Raw genomic sequence first — 19,877 nt, 5'->3', positions numbered from 1 at the left:
CCCCTTCTGCCATTAGAGGTTCCCCGACTGCAGCCCTGCACACCCCCCCCCCCCACTCCCGACATACTTGCGGAGTCACGGCTTGGCAAAAATAATTTAATAGTGCATTTGGACCCCGGGGGGGGGGGGGGGCTCGTCCCTCCCCTCCCTGCCTAGTCCCAGGCTGGGGAGTCAGGGGCCCCGGCCCAGGCCCAAGGCGGCTGGGTCTGCCCACAGCGCCTTTTCCGGCACCCCCGGTTCCTCGAGAAGCTGGGCCAAGGCAACCCCACAGCCCCGGCCGGCACCCTCAGATGCCGGCTCCACGCGACATCCCACCCCGACCGGAAATCTGGGTGCCGCCGCCCCGCGCGAGCGGGGGACACAGGACGCCTCAGCCTGGCCCCAGGGGGACGGGGAGCCAGATCCCACCCACACGAGCTCGGTTGATACGCAGCCGCGGTGTGGAGTCCCAGGGCCCCGCAGGGGAGGGAGGCGCGGGCCGGCGGCTCTAGGCGGGCGCCGTGCGCAGCTGCTCCAGCCCGTCCGCGTACTGGAAGGCCGGCCCGGTCTCGTAGTCGTACATGTCCAGGGCCACCTCGCAGCTCTCCCGCACCACGCGCTCGGGGTCGGCCGCGTGGGCCCGCAGGGCGGCCAGGCAGGCGGGCCGGGCGATGGCTCCCAGGGCCTCCGCGCACTCGTGCCGCACCATGGGGCTCTCGGTTGGCCGGGCCAGGGTCGCCGCCAGCTGGGGCACGGCCGCCTCGTGCTGCAGCTGGCCCAGGACATAGCCGATCTCGTGGCGGAAGAGGGCGCCGCCACAGCGCAGGCCTGCGGGCGGGCGGGGGCGTGGTCACTGGCTGGGCGGCGCCATCGGGGCAGGCCAGTGACCACGCCCCCGCCCGCCCGCAGGCCTGCACTGCGGGGACCCAGGGCTGAGCACCCGAGGGCAGAGAGGACCGGGAAAGGGGGTTCCCCGTCTCGAGGTGGTCAGTGCTGCTCAGGGGGAGGGACGTGGGGCCACGGGGGCAGGAGCGGCCGGAGGGCACGGCCTGGCGGTGGGCTCCCTGCGGGCTTCCTCCGGCAGGAGGAAGGCGGACCGGGCAGGAGGGGGCTTCCCCGGCCCAGGGTCCCGGCCCGCTGACTCCCGCCTCTCCCTGCCTCTGGATTCCGTGCTTGCCGGCGGGGTCAAGGGCTCCCGGCGAGCCTGTACGCACGTCCGCACACGCTGCAGCGTTTAATAAGGGGACAGTCACGGGCACCCTGACCCCACTCCACACACAGCTCATGCTTCACACTGATGGGGAAACCACAGCCGGGAGACGGGTGGTGACTGCCCAAGACCAGACGCCCTCGAGGCCGAGCCAGGGCCCAAGGCCACCTGCCTGACTGTGCGGCCCCCGTTCTCAAGCAGCACCAGCCCCTCTGGGCTCCCGCCCGGCATCGCCGGGTCTCCCGCCCCTGACGCAGGGTCACAGCGATGACCAGGCGTCTCCTTGCCAGACAGGAAGTCATGGGAGGGCTGCGAGAGCTCTAAATCCTCAGGGGGCACGTCCCGGGCATCGGGCCACGGGGGACCAGGGACCGCCCGGGGAGAGGCCTGCAGAGCCGGGAGGGGAGAGAGAAAGGGGTTCAGGGTCCTGGAGCCACACCGCCGCGGATCGGATCGCTACTCTGCCGCTCGCCAGCCGCCGTCTCCTCGGGCAACCACCTCGGCCTTTCTCGGCCGCGGCTTCTCCCTCGGAGAACCGGAAGTCAGGGCGCCCGCCCACCACGGAGGATGAGTTCTCGCGTGGGGAAGCGCCGGGGGCCGGGGCCGGGACGCACATTCCCTGGGTCACGCTGGCTCCGTGTCACGGCTGCAGCCGCTGAGCCTGACTGAGGGGCACTGACCATGACCCCCACCCCCCTCCCCGGACCCCGACTCACCCTCCGCCAGCGCAAGGGCAGCCTCCTCGCCGCCGGCGTCGCGCAGGGCGAACATGGCGCGGTACCGGTCGAAGAGTGGCTGGCCTTCGTCCAGCAGCACCTCCCGCAGCCGCCCCACGTCGCGCTCCTCAGCGGGAGGGGCCGGGTCCACCGACAGGTAGGGCCCTGCCACCGCGGGCTCCCCGCTGTGCTGCTGCAGCCACTCCAGCCGCCTGACAGCCAGTTGGCACGTCTCAGCCACCTGCGGGGACAGGGGTGCACAGGTGGCCACTGAGGACACGACAGTGGACGTGAAGGCGCCCCTTCCCCAACCTCAGGGGCTCCAGATTTAACAGAAGCCGGAGGCAACAGACGCAGGAGTTAACTGATCGTTCCAGATTGGACATAGGCCAGCACGGGCTTTATGCGATCAGGGAGTGACGAGGAGGACAGACCAGGAGACTCAATGAGGAGGTGGCATCAGAGTGGAGCTGAGGCCAGAACCGAGTGAAAGAGTGAGGTGGGTGGAATGGCCAGTGCAAAGGCCCTGAGGCAGGACCCTGTGGGACACGTCAGGGAAGAGCAAGCAGGCTGGGTGGGCAGAGGTGCGCCCCCAGGTGGTCAGGCCAGACTCGTCAAGGCTCACGAGCTGCAGCAGGTGCTTGGGATTCTGTCCTAAAGGTCATCGGAACACGTGAGTGCTTCCGGCCCGAAATAGGTCCTTTCACCCCCCGGTACCCAGAGGACACTGAGGGAGAGGTACGGGAAGCAGACAACAGAAGCACCAAGTGAGGAACACACACGACCACACAGAAACCTGCACACGCGTGTCCGCGGCAACACGGCTCATGCAGCCAAAAAGCGAGAACGGCCCAAACGTCCCTCAGCAGATGAACAAAACGTGGCCCACCGCGCACACGCACGCGCACGTCCACAGATGAACGTCCAGAACAGGCTCATCCATGGGCACAGGAAGTAGATGAGACACTGACAAGGGTTGGGGGGCAGGGGAGTGACTACTGATGGGGCGGGGCTCCTTTTGGGGTGAGGGAATGTTCTGGAAGGAGAGATGATGGTTGCACACCTCTGTGGATGTTCTAAAAACCACTGAAGTGCACACTTTCGGAAGGTGAATTTTATGGTGTTAACATCTCAGTAAGGTCGCTCCCTGAAGAAGGAAGAAAGGCAGGCGGGGGGGACGGACCGTGGGGCGGACAGAAGTGGGTGGGCTCGGAGGGGTCCTGGTGGAGGGACTGGGAGGGCGGGAAAGGCGCGGCGCGTCAGCCGGGCAGGGGGGAGTCAGGAGCCCGCAGCCACCCTGGCCGCCGCCCTCTGATCTTGTCCCGGCCAAGAGGTCGCCCTGGCAAGCAAACCCTGGTGAGGCTGGTCTAGGAAGAAGCGGGAGCGGGAGGGGTCAGGCGTTAGTTACCTCGATGACGGGGTCGGCGGAGTACTGTTTCAGGACCTCCAGAACTTCCGGGTTCCCGATGGCCCCCAGGGCCTCCCCTGAGAAGAAGAACCATGGACACCGTTCACTGTTGGTCAGGAAAGTAGGAAAAGCCCCGGATGCGGGGGTGGGGGGTGGGGGACGACACCAGCAAAACCACCTCCTTTGTGCTCCGTCCTCCCTACAGCTCTGTATGTATCTTGTGACCCACCCTGGCCCCGTGGACTGGAGCGGAGCGGGCACGGCCCCCAAGTGGTCTCAGTCGGCATCCCTTCCCCTGAATTTGGACTTGGCTGGAGCTGGGCTGAGACCTCTCCCGATCCCCGGGCCAGTGCACCTCCCCCCGGGCCCCCATGCTCTAGATGGGGAGACACAGGTGAGCATGACATTACAGCCTGGGGACACTGGGTAACATGGAGCTAGCTCCAAGGACACCCGGGCGAGGAGAGTTCGTGGGGGTGAGCCTGGAGGAGGGGGATCTAGGCAACGAAGTGAGGGAGGAAGGCCAGCGGACCCAGGCAGGGCTGGAGGAGGCTGACCGTCTCCGTGGGTCTGCACAAGCCCTGAGTGGGAAGAGACCCAAGGCCAGCAAACACTCGCTCCCACTCAACTCCTCCTCCGCTTGGCAGGCTGGTAGAGTGTGATGCTGCCCCCCATCGAGAACACCCCAATGGACCTGAATCCAAGTCAGGGCGTCCTCCTCTGCCCGCAGCCCTTCAGGGCCCCCACCTCCTGCAGGGCAAAAACCTAAAGTCCTCCCTTTGGCCCCCAAGGCCCCGCACAACCTGCCCTGTCCCCTTCCTGTCCTCCCCTCTCCTCCCTCTTGCTCACTCTGCTCCGGCCACAGGGACCTCCGTGCCACTCTCCCAAGGAACAGGCTGGGTACTGCCCCAGGACCTTTGCTCAGGCTGTATCCTGTGCCTGAAGCACTTTTCTCCAGATAACTGCCTTCCTTCACTCAGATCTCTGTCCACTGATTAAAAAGGGCAACACCCCTGGCACCCCCATCCTACTCCCTGCATCATCGCCTCCTTAGCACTTCCATAACACGACGAGGTGTCCCGCACTCCCATACACTCAAAATAGCGGGACTTATGGGAAAGGTGAGGTTTGGAGTAGAGCACTCTTGGTTAAGGAGAGCTCCAACCGAAATAGCGACTGGCACATCGAGCGTCACCAGGGGCAGCGTGGGGATGGGGACAGCTCAGCATAAGTAGAGACCACTTCGGGGAACACTAAAAATACCTAAAAGAGTAAAATGGAAACAGCCGCCCTGTGCCCATCCACAAATGAGCTCGCTGGTCATAGAGGCAAGGCCTCAGCAGCACAGTCTTGCCGAGGATTTTATTCGTTCCTCCTGTTTCCTGCTGCCCTGGAGGTAAGAGGGCCTGGTACATAGCAGGTGCTCAATAAACACTGGCCCAGGGACTAAAACGAACACATGAAACAGACATCACAGGCTGGCGAGCTCACCACCTGGTTTTGTATCAGCAGAGAATGATTTTTATGTTTTTAAATGTCTTTCTCAAAAAAAAAATTTTTTTTTTGTTAAACGTTTTTATTTATTTTTGAGAGAGGGAGCACGCACGTGCAAGCAGGGGAGGGGCAGGGAGAGAGGGAGACAGAGGATCTGAAGTGGGCTCTACACAGAGAGCAGACAGCCCGACGCGGGGCTCGAAGTCACGAACTGTGAGATCGCGACCTGAGCTGAAGTCTGATGCTTAACCGCCTGAGCCACCCAGGCGCCCAAAATCGCTTTCTTTTAAATCAAAGGGACGAGGGACACCGGGGTGGCTCAGGCTTAGGTTAAGCCTCCAGCTCCAGACGTCGACTCAGGTCATGTTTTCACAGTTTGTGGGATCCAGCCCGGTGTCGGGCTCTGTGCCGAGTGTGGAGCCTGCTTGGGATTCTCCCTCTCTCTCTGCCCCTCCCCGGCTCGCGCTCTCTCTGTGTCTCTCAAAATAGACAAACTGCAAATCAAGAGGACGATACTTCCCCACGTGAAAATGACGCGAACTTCAGACCTCAGCGTCCATCAGGGTCCACCTGCACGTGGCCACGCCCCTCCGGGGATGCTAGTTTATGGCGGCTTTACGCACAGTGGCACAGCTGAGTCCGGTGACGGAGTCTGTCCGGCCCGGGGTGGGGGTGGGGGTGGGCTGGAGACTTTACCCACCCTTCGCGGACCCAGCGTGCAGAGTTCGGCTAGATCACACGGGGGGCAGCTGGGGGGGGGTGGGGGACACCGAGGCAGAAGGGAAACAGCAGGCGGGTGAAGGCCAGGCGCCCTTGCCCTGGCCACTCACCGGCCTCGTGGCGCACCATGGGCTCCTGGCGGGTGTCACGCAGCACGTCCAGGAGCACGGGGATGGCCCGGGAGTCCCGCATCTGGCCCAGGCAGTAGGCCAGCTCGTGCTTGAGCAGGGCGGAGTCGTCGCCGAAGGCCCGGCTGATCCAGGCGATGGCGCCCGGGCCGCCGAGCCCGCGAAGGGTGAAGAGCGCCCTGAAGCGGGCCTGCAAGGGCTGCTGGGGGTCCACCAGCGCGCGCCCCACCGCCTCTACCTCCTGCTCGGTCACCATGGCGCCGTCGCCTTCCTCCGCAGCCCCGCCGGGGGCCGAAGCTGGGGGCCGTGGGGCACAAGAACCTACGTGCGGAAAACCGAGAGCGCAGGTGAGAGGCGTCTTCCGCCCATCCGTGAACTTGTTCGCTTAAGAGTTAGGGCCCGGGTGGGGTGGGTTCCCACCAGCCGACCAGCCTGGACGTCTGGGTTGAAAGCCAGGGTCCGGCCCTGTCTACTTGCTGGGCGGCCTTCCGTAAGTCACCTTCCCTCTCTGGGCCTCTCGCCTCTGTACCGGCAAGGACTTCTGCCGGTCTGCGCTCCACGCCGTAGCCGGAGGGACCGCGGTGGTGGGTGGCCAACACAGCCCCCGGCGATCCCCACTCCGTGCGGCCCCTCTCACACCGGAAGGGCTGAACAACGGGACACGGAAGGGACGACAGGGACCCCCGAGGGCAGGTCACGAGAGACGCTGCGGCGTCCTCCTTGCCCGCGCTGGGGGAAGCCAGCCAGGGAGAGGCTCCGTCAGCCCCACATAGGGGCTCGCGGGGCGAGGGACCGAGGCCTCTGGCCAATTGTCACGTGAGAGCAGGAGGCCGGGAGCAGCTCCTGCAGCCGAGGCGGCCCCAGCGGTGCCCTGACCGCAACCTCACGAGAGGTCGGAGCCAGAAGCTACCAGGCCCAGATGCCTGGCCCCGGGCAACGGTGTGAGTCTGCTGCTGCTTAAAGCTGCTGAGTACGGGGTGTGGAAACTGCACCAGGTCACTGTCCTGTATCCCCCTCCTGTGGCACCTTATGATTCCAAGCCCCCTGACGGTCCCCAAGGCCCTGCATGACCTACCTCGACCCCTGCCAGCCCTCCCTCCTCTCCCCCTCCACCCCCTCGCTCACTCTGCTCCAGCCACAGAGGCCTCCTGGCTGTTCCTCCAACAGGCCAGGCCCAGTCCTGCCCCAGGACCTTTGCACGGACCTGTTCTCTTCCCCAGGAACACTCGTCCCCAGATGCCTCCCATGCTCATGCTCTCACTTCGTGGGTCTCAAATGTCACCTCCTCAGGGAAGCCTTCCCGGGTCACAGTCTTCACTGTTGTTCCTTTCCCTTGTTTTACGTTTCTTCAAAGCACTTACCACTACTAGACATCGCGTAAGATGTTCACCAGTTTAGCTGCTATGGCTGGTCTTACCCGTCACAGAACTCTGAAGGCAGGGACCGAGTCTATCAATCTTGGTCACCACTAAACCTCCCAGCACACAGTAGGCCGTCAATGAAACCAACAGCCCTCCCCGTAACAGCGGCTGACGTGCACAGAGCATCTGCTCTGTGACAGACACCTCTTCTTTTTTTTCCTCTTTTAATTTTTTTTCTTAACATTTATTTATTTTTGAGACAGAGAGAGACAGAGCATGAACGGGGGAAGGGCAGAGAGAGAGGGAGACACAGAATCGGAAGCAGGCTCCAGGCTCTGAGCCGTCAGCCCAGAGCCCGACGCGGGGCTCAAACCCACGGACCGTGAGATCGTGACCTGAGCCGAAGTTGGACGCTCAACTGACTGAGCCACCCAGGCGCCCCGGCAGGCACCTCTTCTAAGCCCCCTACATTCGTGAGCTCCTGTGATTCTCCCCATAAAACTATGAGACAGGCACTAGGACTGTCACCCTTTTATGGGCGAGAGGGCAGAAGCCGAGAGGTTAATAACTCGCTTACGAACCGCGTAAGGAGTTATACATCCAGGTAGCTGGGCTCCGGAGTCAAGTTCTAAACCACAACTGTTCTGCCGAATGGATGGACTAAGATGAAATGACGGGGCGGGGCTGGGCTGGGCGGGGAGGAGGGGCTCCCTCTCCACCGTCCAGATCAACGAAGACCTGGCAGACGCTTCGTAAAGCAAGCCTTGGCGTGCTGCGTGGCCTTCCGGTTCCCTGCAGCGTCGGCAGGGCTGACCCGGCTTCATGAGGGAGGTGTGGCTGCCTGAGTGTGGATGACCATCGAAGGAGGGGACACCTTGAAATAAGGACCACCAGAGACCACAGAAACCAGGAGCCAGGGAGCTGGCAAGGCCTTAGGGGCCGTGAGATCTGACTCTCTTCTACACAGACGAGCAGCGACTTGTCTGGGGTCACCAAACAGGACCCAGGACTCCTGCCTCCCAGTCCGTGCGGGGTCGCCCTCAAGACACCTGGAGAGGGCCCTTCATGGCCTACTCATCACCCCCAGCGTCCTCAGATGCCTGGGAATGAGGGGAGATGTGTCCAACAAGGCAGCTCCAGCTACGGGAGAGGAACGTGAAGACAACATAGGGCAACACCTGAACTGGGGCAAAAGTCTCTGGGCTTTGCTTCCTCGTTTGGAATAAAACTATTAGCAGCTCACGAGCCGGGCTTCCTTCCAGTCTCTGTTCAGATATTAAAGTACAGGCAGGAATCCCCTGAGCACCCAGCTTTAACAACGCAAACCCTCCACCGCCCTGCACTTCTGTTCCTCGTGGCTTTCAGTGTTCCCCGCAGCCTCTAACAGCACCTGCGTCCAGCACATTTCACTCATCTGTTTCTTACTAGAAAGTCGGCGCCACAGAGACGGGACTTTATGTATAAATAAAGATAAATCTGTACCACACGCACACGCGGACGGACCCAGGTATATATACTGTTCTGTTCACTGCTATGTCCCCAAGGCCTAGCACGGGATCGGTCACCATGGCAGGAGGTGCCCAATCCTTAGTTGTTGAATGAACCGAACGTCTCCTGTGCACCAGGCATCGTACTAGGCACTCCATGCCCGGCGTAAATCTGTATCATTCGTAAGATGGGTAGAAGGGGCACATGGACCCAATGAAGCGATGCTCGTAGAGCACCTCCTACAATTGCTGGCGCTTAATGGGCCCTTGGACAAACCAGAGCTACTGTTAAATATTCCTGCAGGGAGCCCCAAACCCACTTCTGTGCCCAGGAGGGCGCCCCAAGCCACCTGGAAGCCCGCAAATCATACTTTCGACCCATTTTTCAGTGGGAAGCGGGGGGCAAGGGTGTGGGCGCGGGGTGGAGGGGATCAGCCCCCAACCAAGGCGGAATCCGGGAATCCGCTCGCCCCCGTGAAAGCCTCTTAGAAGAAGACACGGTGGATTACTAAGGGATGGAGAGAGAGGAGACGAGGATCCTCAACCCTCCGCCCCCCCATCCCGGACCTACCTAAACCAAGAATTCCCAACAAAGAGATACCTGGTAATCAACGCTCCTCCAGGAAGGGATTCCCTCGGGGCTGCTCGCAGGTTCCCTCCCCCTGGAAGAGAACCCGAGGAACTGGATGCCCCAAGATCTGTCTACGTGGGTCCCCAAGTACTGGATCCCTCACGCCGCTGGATCGCCCAGAAATCTCGAGAAAGGGGTCGCCCGATATGGGAACCCCGAGCACGCTCCGGCTCCCTGGCTCCCCCCCAACGAAGGGATCTCCGGCGACAAGGACCCCGCAACCCGGGGAAAGAGTTCGCCCGGACTCTAAATCCCTCAGGAGGAGGCCCCTCGACTCCCCCCCCCCGCCCCCCAAGCAACGAATCCCAGAGACTGGACCCCCTCCCGCGGCGTCCTCCCCCTGCCCGCCCGCCAGGCCGCGGCCACGTACCGCACTCTCTGCTGCCAGAACGCCCGAGCGATCTTCCGGAAGACAAGGAACGCCGAGCCCGCCCGCTCCCTCCGCCGCCACCCGCGTCTCACCAACCGCGACGCTCGCAGCGCGCTCCGGGAGCCGCCATCTTCCCGCCCACGTGACCGGCCCGGACGGCACCAACACAGCCCTCGGGGGGAGTTCCAGTCAAAGTCTCCGCGGCGGGAGAGAGGTCTGGAAGCATGAGTCGGCGCCTGGGCCACAGCTCACACTTAAACACCGGATGGAGTCTACGGACATCCCTCAGGGAAGGGCAAGGGCAACCTTCATTCTTTCCCCGGAAGAGATTCTCTCCGGCCTCCCCACCCGCTTCGGTCAGTGGAAATGGTTTGTGCCGATTCAGGCCGAAGCCCGGGGCCGGGTAGCAACGGGACCTGCGTGGCGCTCCTGGGGCGTGGCCAAGTCCTGGGGGCGGGGCCAGTGGCTTCAGGGGGCTGGACGCGAGCTCTGGAGGGGAGGGTTCGCGTCCTTTCCCCCACGCGGTCAAGTTGTTCATCGCTCGCGTAACAAATAGCTAATGGAGGCGGAGGACAAGACAGCCTGCAATCCATAACCTCGTAAACCTCCCAGCCTGCTTGTCTGAGGGAGACAGACAGTAAATAAATAAAATACATGTTAGATCGTGACGCGTGTTAAGGGGAACAAAATATTCAAGCAAGGTGTATGTGTGGGGTGTGAAGTCTTAGGGCGCGTGGCCACAGACCGAGGTGATGACTTGTATGAGGGCGGGAAGGAGCCGTGGGGATGTTTGGGGATAGAGCCGCCCAGACAGAAGAAGGACTTGGCTTCACTCTGACAAATGAGAAGCCACAAAAGTGTTCTAATCAGGGACATTCTGAACAGGCTTTTTTGGACTGGTAGGCAGAAAATCGATATTAGGAGGGTGGAAGCAAAGAGACCAGAAGTACTCAGATTCTGGATTAATTTTGTTTATTTTTATTATGATTTTTTTTTTTTAGAGATTTTAAGTAATTTCTACACCCACACGTGGGGCTTGAACTCACACCCCCCGAGATCAAGAGTGGCGCACGACACTCGCTGAGCCAACCAGGCTCCCCTGAATTAATTTTGGAGGTAGGGCAAACAGGATTTGAGGAAGGATTGGATACGGAGTTTCGAGCAAGAGGGCTCTCCAGGATAAGTGCAAGGTTTCTCACCAGTACCTAGATGCCATTCTTACCTTCCCAACCTATCCATCCAGGGTCTGAAATAGGGTCGGAATCCCGTCACGTTTTCCTCATCTTACTGCCCCCGTGAGAGTCCAGACTACCACTGGCTGTCACCAGGATGCCGTCCACACAAGACAAAGCAAGCTTTTAGGCAGTTATGTCCAAACAGTATAGTATTCCTCAAAAAGTTAAACATACCATACGGCCCAGCAATTCTGCTCTTAGATGTATATCTAAGACATACACTCAAACAGGTAATTGTATACCCGTGTTCACAGGACAATTATTCCCAGGAGCCTCAGGCCCTGGTAACCTCGATTGTATTTTTTGTCTCTTCGGATGTTATTCGCCTAGGGACCTCCAGCGAGTGGGATCATGCAGGATGTGTCCTTTTGTGTCGGGCTTATTCCACTGAGCACAATGTCCTCAAGGTCCATCCAGGTTGCGGCAGGTGTCAGGATATCCTTCCTTCTTAGGGCTGAATACTGTTGCATATGGTGTGGATGGACCACAGTTTGTTTATCTCTTCATCTGTTGATGGACATTTGGACTGTTTCCACCTTTTGGCCATCGTGAATAAGACCGCTGTGAACATCAGCGTGCAAGAATCTGTTTGCTTCCCCACTTTCAAATCTTTTGGGCAGATACCTATGAGCGGGAAGACTACGTTTAACTTTTTGAGGCACTGCTGAACCGTTTTCCACGGTGGCCTCACCATTCTGCATCCTGGCCATCCTGGCCCGAGGGTTCCAATTTTGCCACATCTGCGCCTTTAAAAAAAAAAGGTTTATTCATCTTTTGAGAGACAGAGAGAGACACACACAGAGCACAAGCAGGGGAGGGGCAGAGAGAGAGAGAGAGAGAGAGACCCAGAATCCGAAGCAGGCTCCAGGCTCCGAGCTGTCAGCACAGAGCCCGACCCGGGGCTCGAACCCATGAATTGTGAGATCATGACCTGAGCCGAAGTCAGATGCTTAGCCAACTGACCCACCCAGGCGCCCCTGTACTTTTTGATAGTAGCTGTTCTAATGGATGTGAGGTGTGCAATTTATTTTGATATGCATAATTGTGTGTGTGTGCTTGTGTGCGTGCGTGTGCGTGTGGTTAGCTATATAATAGAGCAGATACAGCCGTATGTTAACTGGGGAAAGTGGATGGTGGGCATATGACAGCTGTACAATTCTTTAAACTTTTCTTTTTTTGAAAAAGGTGTTTATTTTCTTGACAAATAGCACAAGTGGGGGAGGGGTAGAGAGACAGAGAGAGAATCCCAAGCAGGCTCTGTGCTGCCAGGGCAGGGCCTGACTTGAGGCTCAGTCTCCCGAACCGTGAGATCATGACCTGAGCCAAAATCAAGAGTTGGCCACTTAACGCACTGAGCCACCCAGACACCCCTAACCTAAACTTTTCGATACATTTGCAAGTTTTCACCGGAACAATGGGTGGCAGGGAAAAGGCGGACTACTATTCCCAGCATTTAAAAATTTCAAAGTCAGGGGCGCCTGGGGGAACTCAGTGGGTTAAGCGTCCGACTTCAGCTCAGGTCATGATCTCGCGGTCCGTGAGTTCGAGCCCCGCGTCGAGCTCTGGGCTGACGGCTCCGAGCCTGGACTCTGCGTCTCCCTCTCTCTCTACCCCTCCTCCGCTCATGCTCTGTCTCTCTCTGTCTCAAAAATAAATAAAAACATTAACAAAATGAAAAGTTTCAAAGTCAGGGGCGCCCGGGGGGCTCAGCCGGTTTAGCGTCCGACTTCGGCTCACGTCACGATCTCACAGTTCATGAGTTTGAGCCCCGCATCAGGCTCCGTGCTGATGGTGCGGAGCCTGCTGGGGATTGTCTCGCTTCCTCTCTCTCTCTCTCTCTGCCCCTACTCATACGCACTTCCTCTCTCTCTCTCTCTCACGATAAATAAATAAACTTTAAAAAATCATAAACATTTGGAAGTTAAACGTACGAAAAGTGTTTTCACTTTGAAAGGTGGAAAAGAAGCGCCTGTTGCTTAATTTGCAATGGCAAGAAGAAAAGTTGGAAAAAGGTCCTGAAGGACAGCCTCTCCTCTGCCTCCAGGGGCGCCCAGCCCCCACCGTCACTCAGCTGGACCCCAGCAGTCCCTTCTAGCCTGTCCTCTCCCCTCGCGGTCCGTCCTCCCCGCAGCAGCCACGAGAGGGCGCCTGTGAACACCTGAGTCAGGTCCCGCCCTCCCCTGCCCACGGCCCTCCAGGACTCCCACCTCCCTCAGGGTAAAAGCCCAGATTCTCCCCACCGCCCCCAAGGCCCTCCGTGGTCTGCCCCAGACCCCTCCTTGTCCTCCCCTTCCCCCTCTCTCCCCCTCACTCGGTGTGCTCCCGTCAAATGGGCCTCCTCGCTCTTCTCCAGTATCCCAGGCAGGTCCTGCCCCAGGGCCTTTGCACGTGCTCTGCCCTCTGCCCGGACTGCTGTTCCCTCTGGCACTCCCATACCTGGTTCTCTTCCTCCTCCGGGTTTCTGCTCACATGCACCTCCATATGGCCTTAGCGACCATATTTTAAGCTTTCACTCCCCTTTGTAGTCCCAACCCCATAGACCCCCCCCCCATCCCAACAAGGCTCTGCACGTTCTAACCCAATACATCGGTTACTCTAAGGCCCTGTTTTTCTCAACGTCTGTCCCCTCGTCTTGAATGTCAGCTCCATGAGGCCAGGGCATCTCCCAGGACAGCTGGAGCAAAGGCCCAGAGGTCGGGATGGACGTTCAGAGCACCAGCCAGGTTGGCGGGAGCTGAACGAGGGAGGGGGGGGAGCGCAGCGGGCGGAAGCGATTTGCGCTGTGATTAATCCAGACAGATGGTGGCCTCGAAGGAGCCCCAATCCTCTTACCCAAAGCCCCTTAATATTTCCGCCACGCGGGTCACCTCCAGGCCTCTCCTGCTGCGGGCGGCCACCATGCCGGGGCTGGCGGTCGAGGAGGGGATGGAGGGCTGGAGCCCGGCCCCGCCGCTCTACGAGGAGTACCGCCCGCCGCCCCTGGATGCCATCCGCCTGCCCAGGTATGTGCTGTACCTGCTGCTCGCGGCATTCCTGGTGGTGGCCGTGGCCTACGCCATTGTGGGGCATCTCATCAAGGACCTCGCCCACGACCTGGCCGGTGAGCCGCTACCCACCACGGGCCTGGCTGGGGGCAGTGCTGGGCCACCCCGGGGCGGGGGGGCGGGGACAAGGGCCTCTTGTAGCCAGGCAGGGGGCGGAGGGCGGACGGGGCCCCGGGGGGGGGGGTGGGCTCCTCACCGGCGTCCTACCGCAGACTGGGCCTTTGGCCCGAAACCAGACCAGGAGGACGCCCCCCAGGAGCTGCGCCCGAGCCTGGAGGGGGAGGATCTGGAGGAGCTCGATCTGCAGCTGGCCCTGGCCTGGCGGGGCGACGAGGACCCTGGCGGGGGCACCGACGCAGCCCCCGCAGAAGCCTCCGCCGGGGCTCCCCGCCGCCCTTCGATTGCCTTCAAGGACCCCCCTGGCCGAAGCTCCTTCTGGAGGCTGAACTGAGCTGGGCCCTGCCCTCTGGCCTGGCCCCGGGTTTGAACCCCTCTGGCGGTTGTGTAGCCTGGACTTGGGCGCGCAGGACCCCTTGTTCCACTGATCTGCCCTGTCTTGGCACAGAATGTTCTCGTTCTCGGCGGGCAGGTCTCCCAGTGGTTGGCACTTCCCGCCTGTTTCCCCCTTGGCCCCAGAGCCTAATCCCGCCCGGCCTCCACCAAGAAGATGTTTTTAAAAGAGTGATAATGGTGGCTAACCGTGACCTAGTGCTTAGCCTGTGCCTGCTGTTGTGCTCGGTGAGCCTTTTCCCTGTGATCCTCGCGGGCAGGACTCACTTGCCCCCATTTAACAGATGGGACAATGGAGGCACGAAGCCCAGAAAGGACTTGCTTGCAGCAGAGAGAACATTTTGTGGCCAGAGGCCGGTTCTGTGACCTGCCTTCGGAAGCAGAAGCCCCAAGGCGGGGTTCTGCCCCCGGTCTTCCGGATCTGCTCGGTCCCCACCCCGGCCTCCTTCCCAGGCTCTGCTGCTGGGCCCCCGCTCGATCTGCCGGTCCCCGGGTGGGGGGGGGGTCCTGACTTCCCAGCTAACCCGAGAATTCCCGGAGGACAGTGCCTGAGGCTTCCTCCCTCCCGTCTGAGCTTTGCACAGAATAGGGCACACAGTAGGGGCTTCATACGTACCGCCTGGGTGGTCGGGGTGGGCTCGCTCTGAACTCCACCGCTCCGCTGGGTGGCCTGTAGTCTATAGTCAGACGGCAGGGAGGGAGGAGGCCCCAGGGATGCGTAGGCCCTCCATAAGGCCATGTGCAATGATGCTGTTATCCCCCAGTGCCCCCCGGACCCCCCCCCCCAGGGCCCTGCAGAGGCCCCCACTCCGGGCCTCCTGCCACGTGCCCGGGCCGTGGCTGTCCCATGACAGCTGGGCTGCAGCACTCCCTCGCTTGGGCAGGGTCCCCTATCTAATCAGCCCCGGGGACCAAGGTTGACGGGCAAGAGAGCCTGGACCCTGAGTCATCGGCTGCCTGGTCGACCCGTTCTCCAGCCATAAGGGCGTGGGTGGATTTGGAGATGCCCGGTGGGCACGCGGCCCATCACTTCCTGTCCCTGTGCTCATCCCAGCCTTGGCTCTGGGTGACCGGGGTTCAGATCCCAGCTCGCAAAATTTCCGTGTGACCTCTGTGCTCCTGGCCTCCTCGAGCTTCTCTACGACATGGGGGCATAACATTTTGTGGGGAGTTCGGAGACGGAGACATAGCGACGCGTGGAGGCCCATCGCAGCCGGGCCCCTGCCGCAGGGAGGGCAGGGCCCAGGGTGGAGGGGGCTGGACTCCCCGCGTTAATTGTTATTTCAGGTCCAGAGTCTGACCTCCCGGTGGGGAGGGGAGGAGGGAGGGCCCCCTCCGGGTCTGGGCCTGCCCCACCCCTGGGCCCGCCTGCCGCTGTATCCAGGGCTGGGCAGGGCCTAGACCGGGCCTGACCTTGACTGTGCCTTGCTGCTGGCTCCTCCGCGGCCATGGGGACCCCGGAGACCCTTTTCCTGCTCAGCGCCCTGCTCCTGTCACCTGCCGAGGCTCAGGAGGGTAGGGCTGTGCCCTGGACCCGGGGTGGCGGGGGAGCGGTTGTGGGATGGGCTCATCCAAAGGCTCACCTTCTCCCCATTTTTCATGATGAGGACCTGAGGCCTCTGAGAGGAGGGGGCAGGGAGATGAGGAATGGGGCCCGGCCCCTCTTGGAGCGCCCCCCCCCCCAGCCCCTCCACTCCCTCTGGGCCTCCCTCCCCGTCCCTGAGGCCAATCCTGCCTGTCACAGCCCCTGGCCCCCTCCTGGTCTCTAGAGCCGGTCTCTGAAACCCAGCCCCTTTCCAAGACCCCATCTGCTTGAGCACCCCCAGCACCGCTCCCCTCTCCCCTGTCGGGGGCCAGGCCCCCGGCCTCCCCATCTCTGAGTCCCACCTGCCCCACCTTCGGACAGCCGCGCAGCGTCACCTGAAGCCCTGGCTGGTGGGCCTGGCAGCCGTCGTGGGATTCCTGTTTATCGTCTTCCTCCTCATGCTGGCCAACCGCATCTGGTGCTCCAAAGTGAGGTGGGAGCCCCTCTCCCCGCTCCCTTGTCCCCGTCCCCGTCCCAAAGTGCTGGGCGCCCCTCCCCCTCTCGGCCTCTCTCTGGTCCCTTCTTCTGTCTCCCCATTTCCCTGTCGCTGCTCAGACCCCACCTCACAATCCAGGACACCTGCCTTCCTTTCTGTAGTTCGTGAGCCTCAGCTCACGGCAGAGGGGCCGAGGGTCTCCCTACCTCCTGCCCTTCAACCCCCCTCACCTCCCCTCGCCCCGTTTCTATCTCTCCTACAGGGCTGAGGATGAGGGGGAGCCCAGGTTCAGAATAGAGACCAACCAGGATGTGGACCTGAGGTACCGCCTGTGTGAACGTGGGTGGCTGTGTGCGGGGTCAGGGGGTCTGTGTGCGCCCTCTCCGGGGGTGGGGAGGCACGGGTGGGCACAGATGACCTCCCGCTCTTGAACACTTCAAGCACATTCCCGCCCCGGGGCCTTGGCACCTACTGTTCTCGCCGATTGGAACACCCTTTGCCGTGTCTTCCGGCTGGCTCCTCCTTCAGTCCCTGCTCAGATCTTTCTTCCTCACAGAAGCCCACCCTGACTACCAGCTCTCCTGACGCTCTGTGTCCCCAAGCTGTGCGTTTTTCTTTGCATTTAACACCAGCTGAAATTCTCTTAGTCATTTACCGCCTTCTCGACACTACACGGTAGCTTCCAATTGATGAATAGAACTTAGCTTCAGTCCCGGCTGTGTGCCCAGTGCTCAGCACAGGGCCCGGCACCCAGTAGGCACTTGGCAAATACGTGTTGAATAAGACGGTGGTGTGGGATTGTGTGGGTGTCTGTGCACAAGCGTGTGGTTTGTTGTGGGTGACTCTCCTGGACTCAGTGCCTCCTATGGTCCTGACTGCTTTCAGGCACGATTCTGATGGGAAGGCTCAGGGAGGTGGCAGGGCGGGGGACCTTCCGGTACAACATCTCAACTTGGGCAAAAGTTGGGGGATAGGAGTAGGAGGGCAGGAGAGGGGAGGAGGCCAGTCTGACTGGAAGATTCTCAGTTGAGACCAAAATGTACAGAAGGAGAGGTGCAGGCCTGATGGCTTGCTTTAAGACCCCGTGCAGTTCCAGCGAAATGTGATTCCCACTCCCAAGATGTGCTGGAGGTTGTAGAATCCACCAGCGTTCCTATGTTGGTAGTTTTCTCCCTGCCTTGTTCATTCCTCCATCCGTCCATCCATTCTTCTGTCCATCATCCATCCACCCATCCATCCATCCATCCGTACGTCCGTCCATCCATCCATCCATCCATCCGTCTGTCCATCCATCCATCTGTCCATTTTTCCATCCATTCTTCCATCCCTCTATCTGTCCATCCATTCTTCTGTCCATCACCCATCCATCCATCCATCCATCCATTCTTCCATCCATCCGTCCATCCATCCATCCATCCGTCCATCCATTCATCCACCCATCCATCCGTCCATCTGTCCATCCATCCATCCATCCATCCTTCCACCCATCCATCTGTCCATCCTCCCATCCATCCATCCATTCTTTCATCCAGTCTTCCATCCATCCATCCATCCATCCATCTGTCCGTCCATCCATCCATCCATCCTTCCATCCATCCATCCATCCATCCATCCATCTGTCCATCCATCCATTCTTCCATCCATCCATCCATCCATCCATTCTTCCATCCATCTATCTGTCCATCCATTCTTCTGTCCATCATCCATCCATCCATCCATTCTTCCATCCATCCGTCCATCCATCCATACATCCATCCGTCTGTCCATCCATCCATCCATCCATCCATTCTTCCATCCATCCATCCATCCATCCATTCTTTCATCCAGTCTTCCATCCATCCATCCATCTATTCTTCCATCCATCTATCCATCCATCCATCCATCCATCCATTCTTCCATCCATCCATCCATCCATCCATTCTTCCATCCATCCGTCCATCCATCCTTCCATCCATCCATCCATCCGTCCATCCATCCATCCATCCATCCTTCCATCCATCCGTCTGTCCATCCATCCATCCATCCATCCATCCATCCATTCTTCCATCCATCCATCCATCCACCCATCCATCTGTCCATCCATCCATTCTTCCATCCATCCATCCATCCATCCATCCATTCTTCCATCCATCTGTCCATCCATTCTTCTGTCCATCATCCATCCATCCATCCATCCATTCTTCCATCCATCTGTCTGTCCATCCATCCATCCTTCCATCCATCCATCTGTCCATCCATCCATCCATCCATCCATTCTTCCATCCATCCATCCATCCATCTGTCTGTCCATCCATCCATCCATCCATCCATTCTTCCATCCATCCATCTGTCTGTCCATCCATCCATCCATCCATCCATTCTTCCATCCATCTATCCATCCATCCATCCATTCATCCATCCATCCGTCCATCCATCTGTCCATCTATCCATCCATCCATTCTTCCATCCATCCATCTGTCTGTCCATCCATCCATCCATTCTTCCATCCATCTATCCATCCATCCATCCATCCATCCGTCCATCCATCTGTCCATCCATCCATCCATTCCCCTACCCACCCATCTACCTACTCACCCATCCATCCACCTGCCCATTCCCCCCCCATTATCCCAGTGATCTATCCCCCCACCCACCTATCTACACTCCTATCCATTCATCCATTGACATTATTCTTTCCTTCCTCTAATCAATCTACACCTATCACTCCGTCTACCTATTCCTCCCTCCATGCACGCTTCCATTCACTTCTCTACTTATCTACCTATTCATCCATCCATCCATTCTCCCATCCATCCACCTGCCCACCCATGGGATGGTTGGTTGAGCCTTAGTTTCTGCCTTTGCGAAAAAGAGATAAGGCTTCCTCACAAGGACTGTTTCGGGGACTCAACAAAGATACTTTTTCTAAAACACTCGTCACAAGGCCTGGCACAGGAAAGCGTCCATTAAATACGAGCGACTCTGTTTCTTATCGTGGTCTGGGGCCTTTGTATTCATACAGTGAAAGAGACAAGAGGAAGAAGAAAGACGAGATACAGGAGGAGAAGGAGAAGAAGGCTGAGAAGGAAGGAGAGAGAAACTTGGGGCTGGAGCTGGAGGAGAAGGAGGAGCCCGGAGATGATGAGACAGTCAAGAACACAGCCATGTGAAGACTCACCACACACTTCTTCCAGGCAGCCCCCCAGAGGTACCCCTTCCACACCATACAAGCAATGACCTGGATGCGAAGCCAGCCCGACATTCCACGTGGAGTTGAGAACACCGCTCCCAGAAAGAAGACCGGTGGAACTCGCCCTGCCCCTCAGGGAGGGCTCTCCGTGCGCTACACGCGTGGGCTTTATCCGCCCTCCTTCCCGATGTGTCTGCCTAGTGATTCCTGGACTTGGAGCACATTCTTGGTTATGGAGAAACCCCCGAGCCCTCTGCCATCTCCTGGCCCCACCTACTTCTACCCACTGCCTGATTTCTTTTCCCTCTCCCTGATATCTGTTGTCCAGAACCTCCCCCGTCCCTCTCCGCCCCGGGACCAGCACGGGGCCGGGGCTGCCTTCTGGGGACCTGCA

At 59.7% G+C, this 19,877-nt stretch overlaps 3 protein-coding genes across 4 annotated transcripts; 2 read left to right on the top strand and 1 right to left on the bottom strand.

Annotated features, from left to right (window-relative positions):
• Positions 1-88: 88 nt before the first annotated feature.
• Positions 89-9,756, bottom strand: DOHH (deoxyhypusine hydroxylase). Of its 2 annotated transcripts, XM_047096732.1 has the most exons (6): positions 9,505-9,756; positions 9,105-9,165; positions 5,638-5,976; positions 3,314-3,390; positions 1,906-2,146; positions 89-807 (listed from the first exon to the last, which is right to left on the bottom strand). In XM_047096732.1, exons 3-6 carry the CDS (start codon positions 5,909-5,911, stop codon positions 488-490), a joined length of 912 nt encoding a protein of 303 aa, XP_046952688.1. In that variant the 5' UTR covers positions 5,912-5,976; positions 9,105-9,165; positions 9,505-9,756; the 3' UTR covers positions 89-487. The 2 variants fall into 2 exon arrangements, with proteins under 2 accessions (XP_046952688.1, XP_046952689.1); XM_047096733.1 differs by lacking the exon at positions 9,105-9,165.
• A 3,881-nt stretch (positions 9,757-13,637) lies between these two features.
• SMIM44 (small integral membrane protein 44) lies at positions 13,638-14,234 on the top strand. Its single transcript, XM_047097661.1, has 2 exons — positions 13,638-13,839; positions 13,996-14,234. Exons 1-2 carry the CDS (start codon positions 13,638-13,640, stop codon positions 14,232-14,234), a joined length of 441 nt encoding a protein of 146 aa, XP_046953617.1.
• A 1,362-nt stretch (positions 14,235-15,596) lies between these two features.
• On the top strand, positions 15,597-19,471 carry LOC124524334 (small integral membrane protein 24-like). The gene is made up of 4 exons (XM_047096545.1): positions 15,597-15,808; positions 16,200-16,311; positions 16,577-16,636; positions 19,316-19,471. Exons 1-4 carry the CDS (start codon positions 15,742-15,744, stop codon positions 19,461-19,463), a joined length of 387 nt encoding a protein of 128 aa, XP_046952501.1. The 5' UTR covers positions 15,597-15,741; the 3' UTR covers positions 19,464-19,471.
• Positions 19,472-19,877: the final 406 nt, after the last annotated feature.

The sequence above is a fragment of the Lynx rufus genome, unplaced genomic scaffold (assembly GCF_022079265.1).
Source record: "Lynx rufus isolate CCGP_SWC_20201006 ecotype Redwood Valley unplaced genomic scaffold, mLynRuf1.p SCAF_4, whole genome shotgun sequence".
In the NCBI taxonomy this organism is placed as follows: Eukaryota; Metazoa; Chordata; class Mammalia; order Carnivora; family Felidae; genus Lynx; species Lynx rufus.
Note: the sequence above shows the minus strand (reverse complement) of the source record. Positions and strands in the feature narration are given on the sequence as shown.

Bases quoted from the DNA above. Each gene is read 5' to 3' on its own strand.
- DOHH (XM_047096732.1), bottom strand. From the start codon at position 5,911: ATGGTGACCGAGCAGGAGGTAGAGGCGGTGGGGCGCGCGCTGGTGGAC. The intron at 3,391-5,637 runs GTGAGTGGCCAG...TCTTCTTCTCAG, and splicing joins CATGGTGCGCCACGAGGCCG to GGGAGGCCCTGGGGGCCATC. The intron at 808-1,905 runs GTGAGTCGGGGT...GCCCGCCCGCAG, and splicing joins TGCCCTTGCGCTGGCGGAGG to GCCTGCGCTGTGGCGGCGCC.
- SMIM44 (XM_047097661.1), top strand. From the start codon at position 13,638: ATGCCGGGGCTGGCGGTCGAGGAGGGGATGGAGGGCTGGAGCCCGGCC. The intron at 13,840-13,995 runs GTGAGCCGCTAC...GTCCTACCGCAG, and splicing joins CCTCGCCCACGACCTGGCCG to ACTGGGCCTTTGGCCCGAAA.
- LOC124524334 (XM_047096545.1), top strand. From the start codon at position 15,742: ATGGGGACCCCGGAGACCCTTTTCCTGCTCAGCGCCCTGCTCCTGTCA. The intron at 15,809-16,199 runs GTAGGGCTGTGC...ACCTTCGGACAG, and splicing joins ACCTGCCGAGGCTCAGGAGG to CCGCGCAGCGTCACCTGAAG. The intron at 16,312-16,576 runs GTGGGAGCCCCT...TCTCTCCTACAG, and splicing joins ATCTGGTGCTCCAAAGTGAG to GGCTGAGGATGAGGGGGAGC.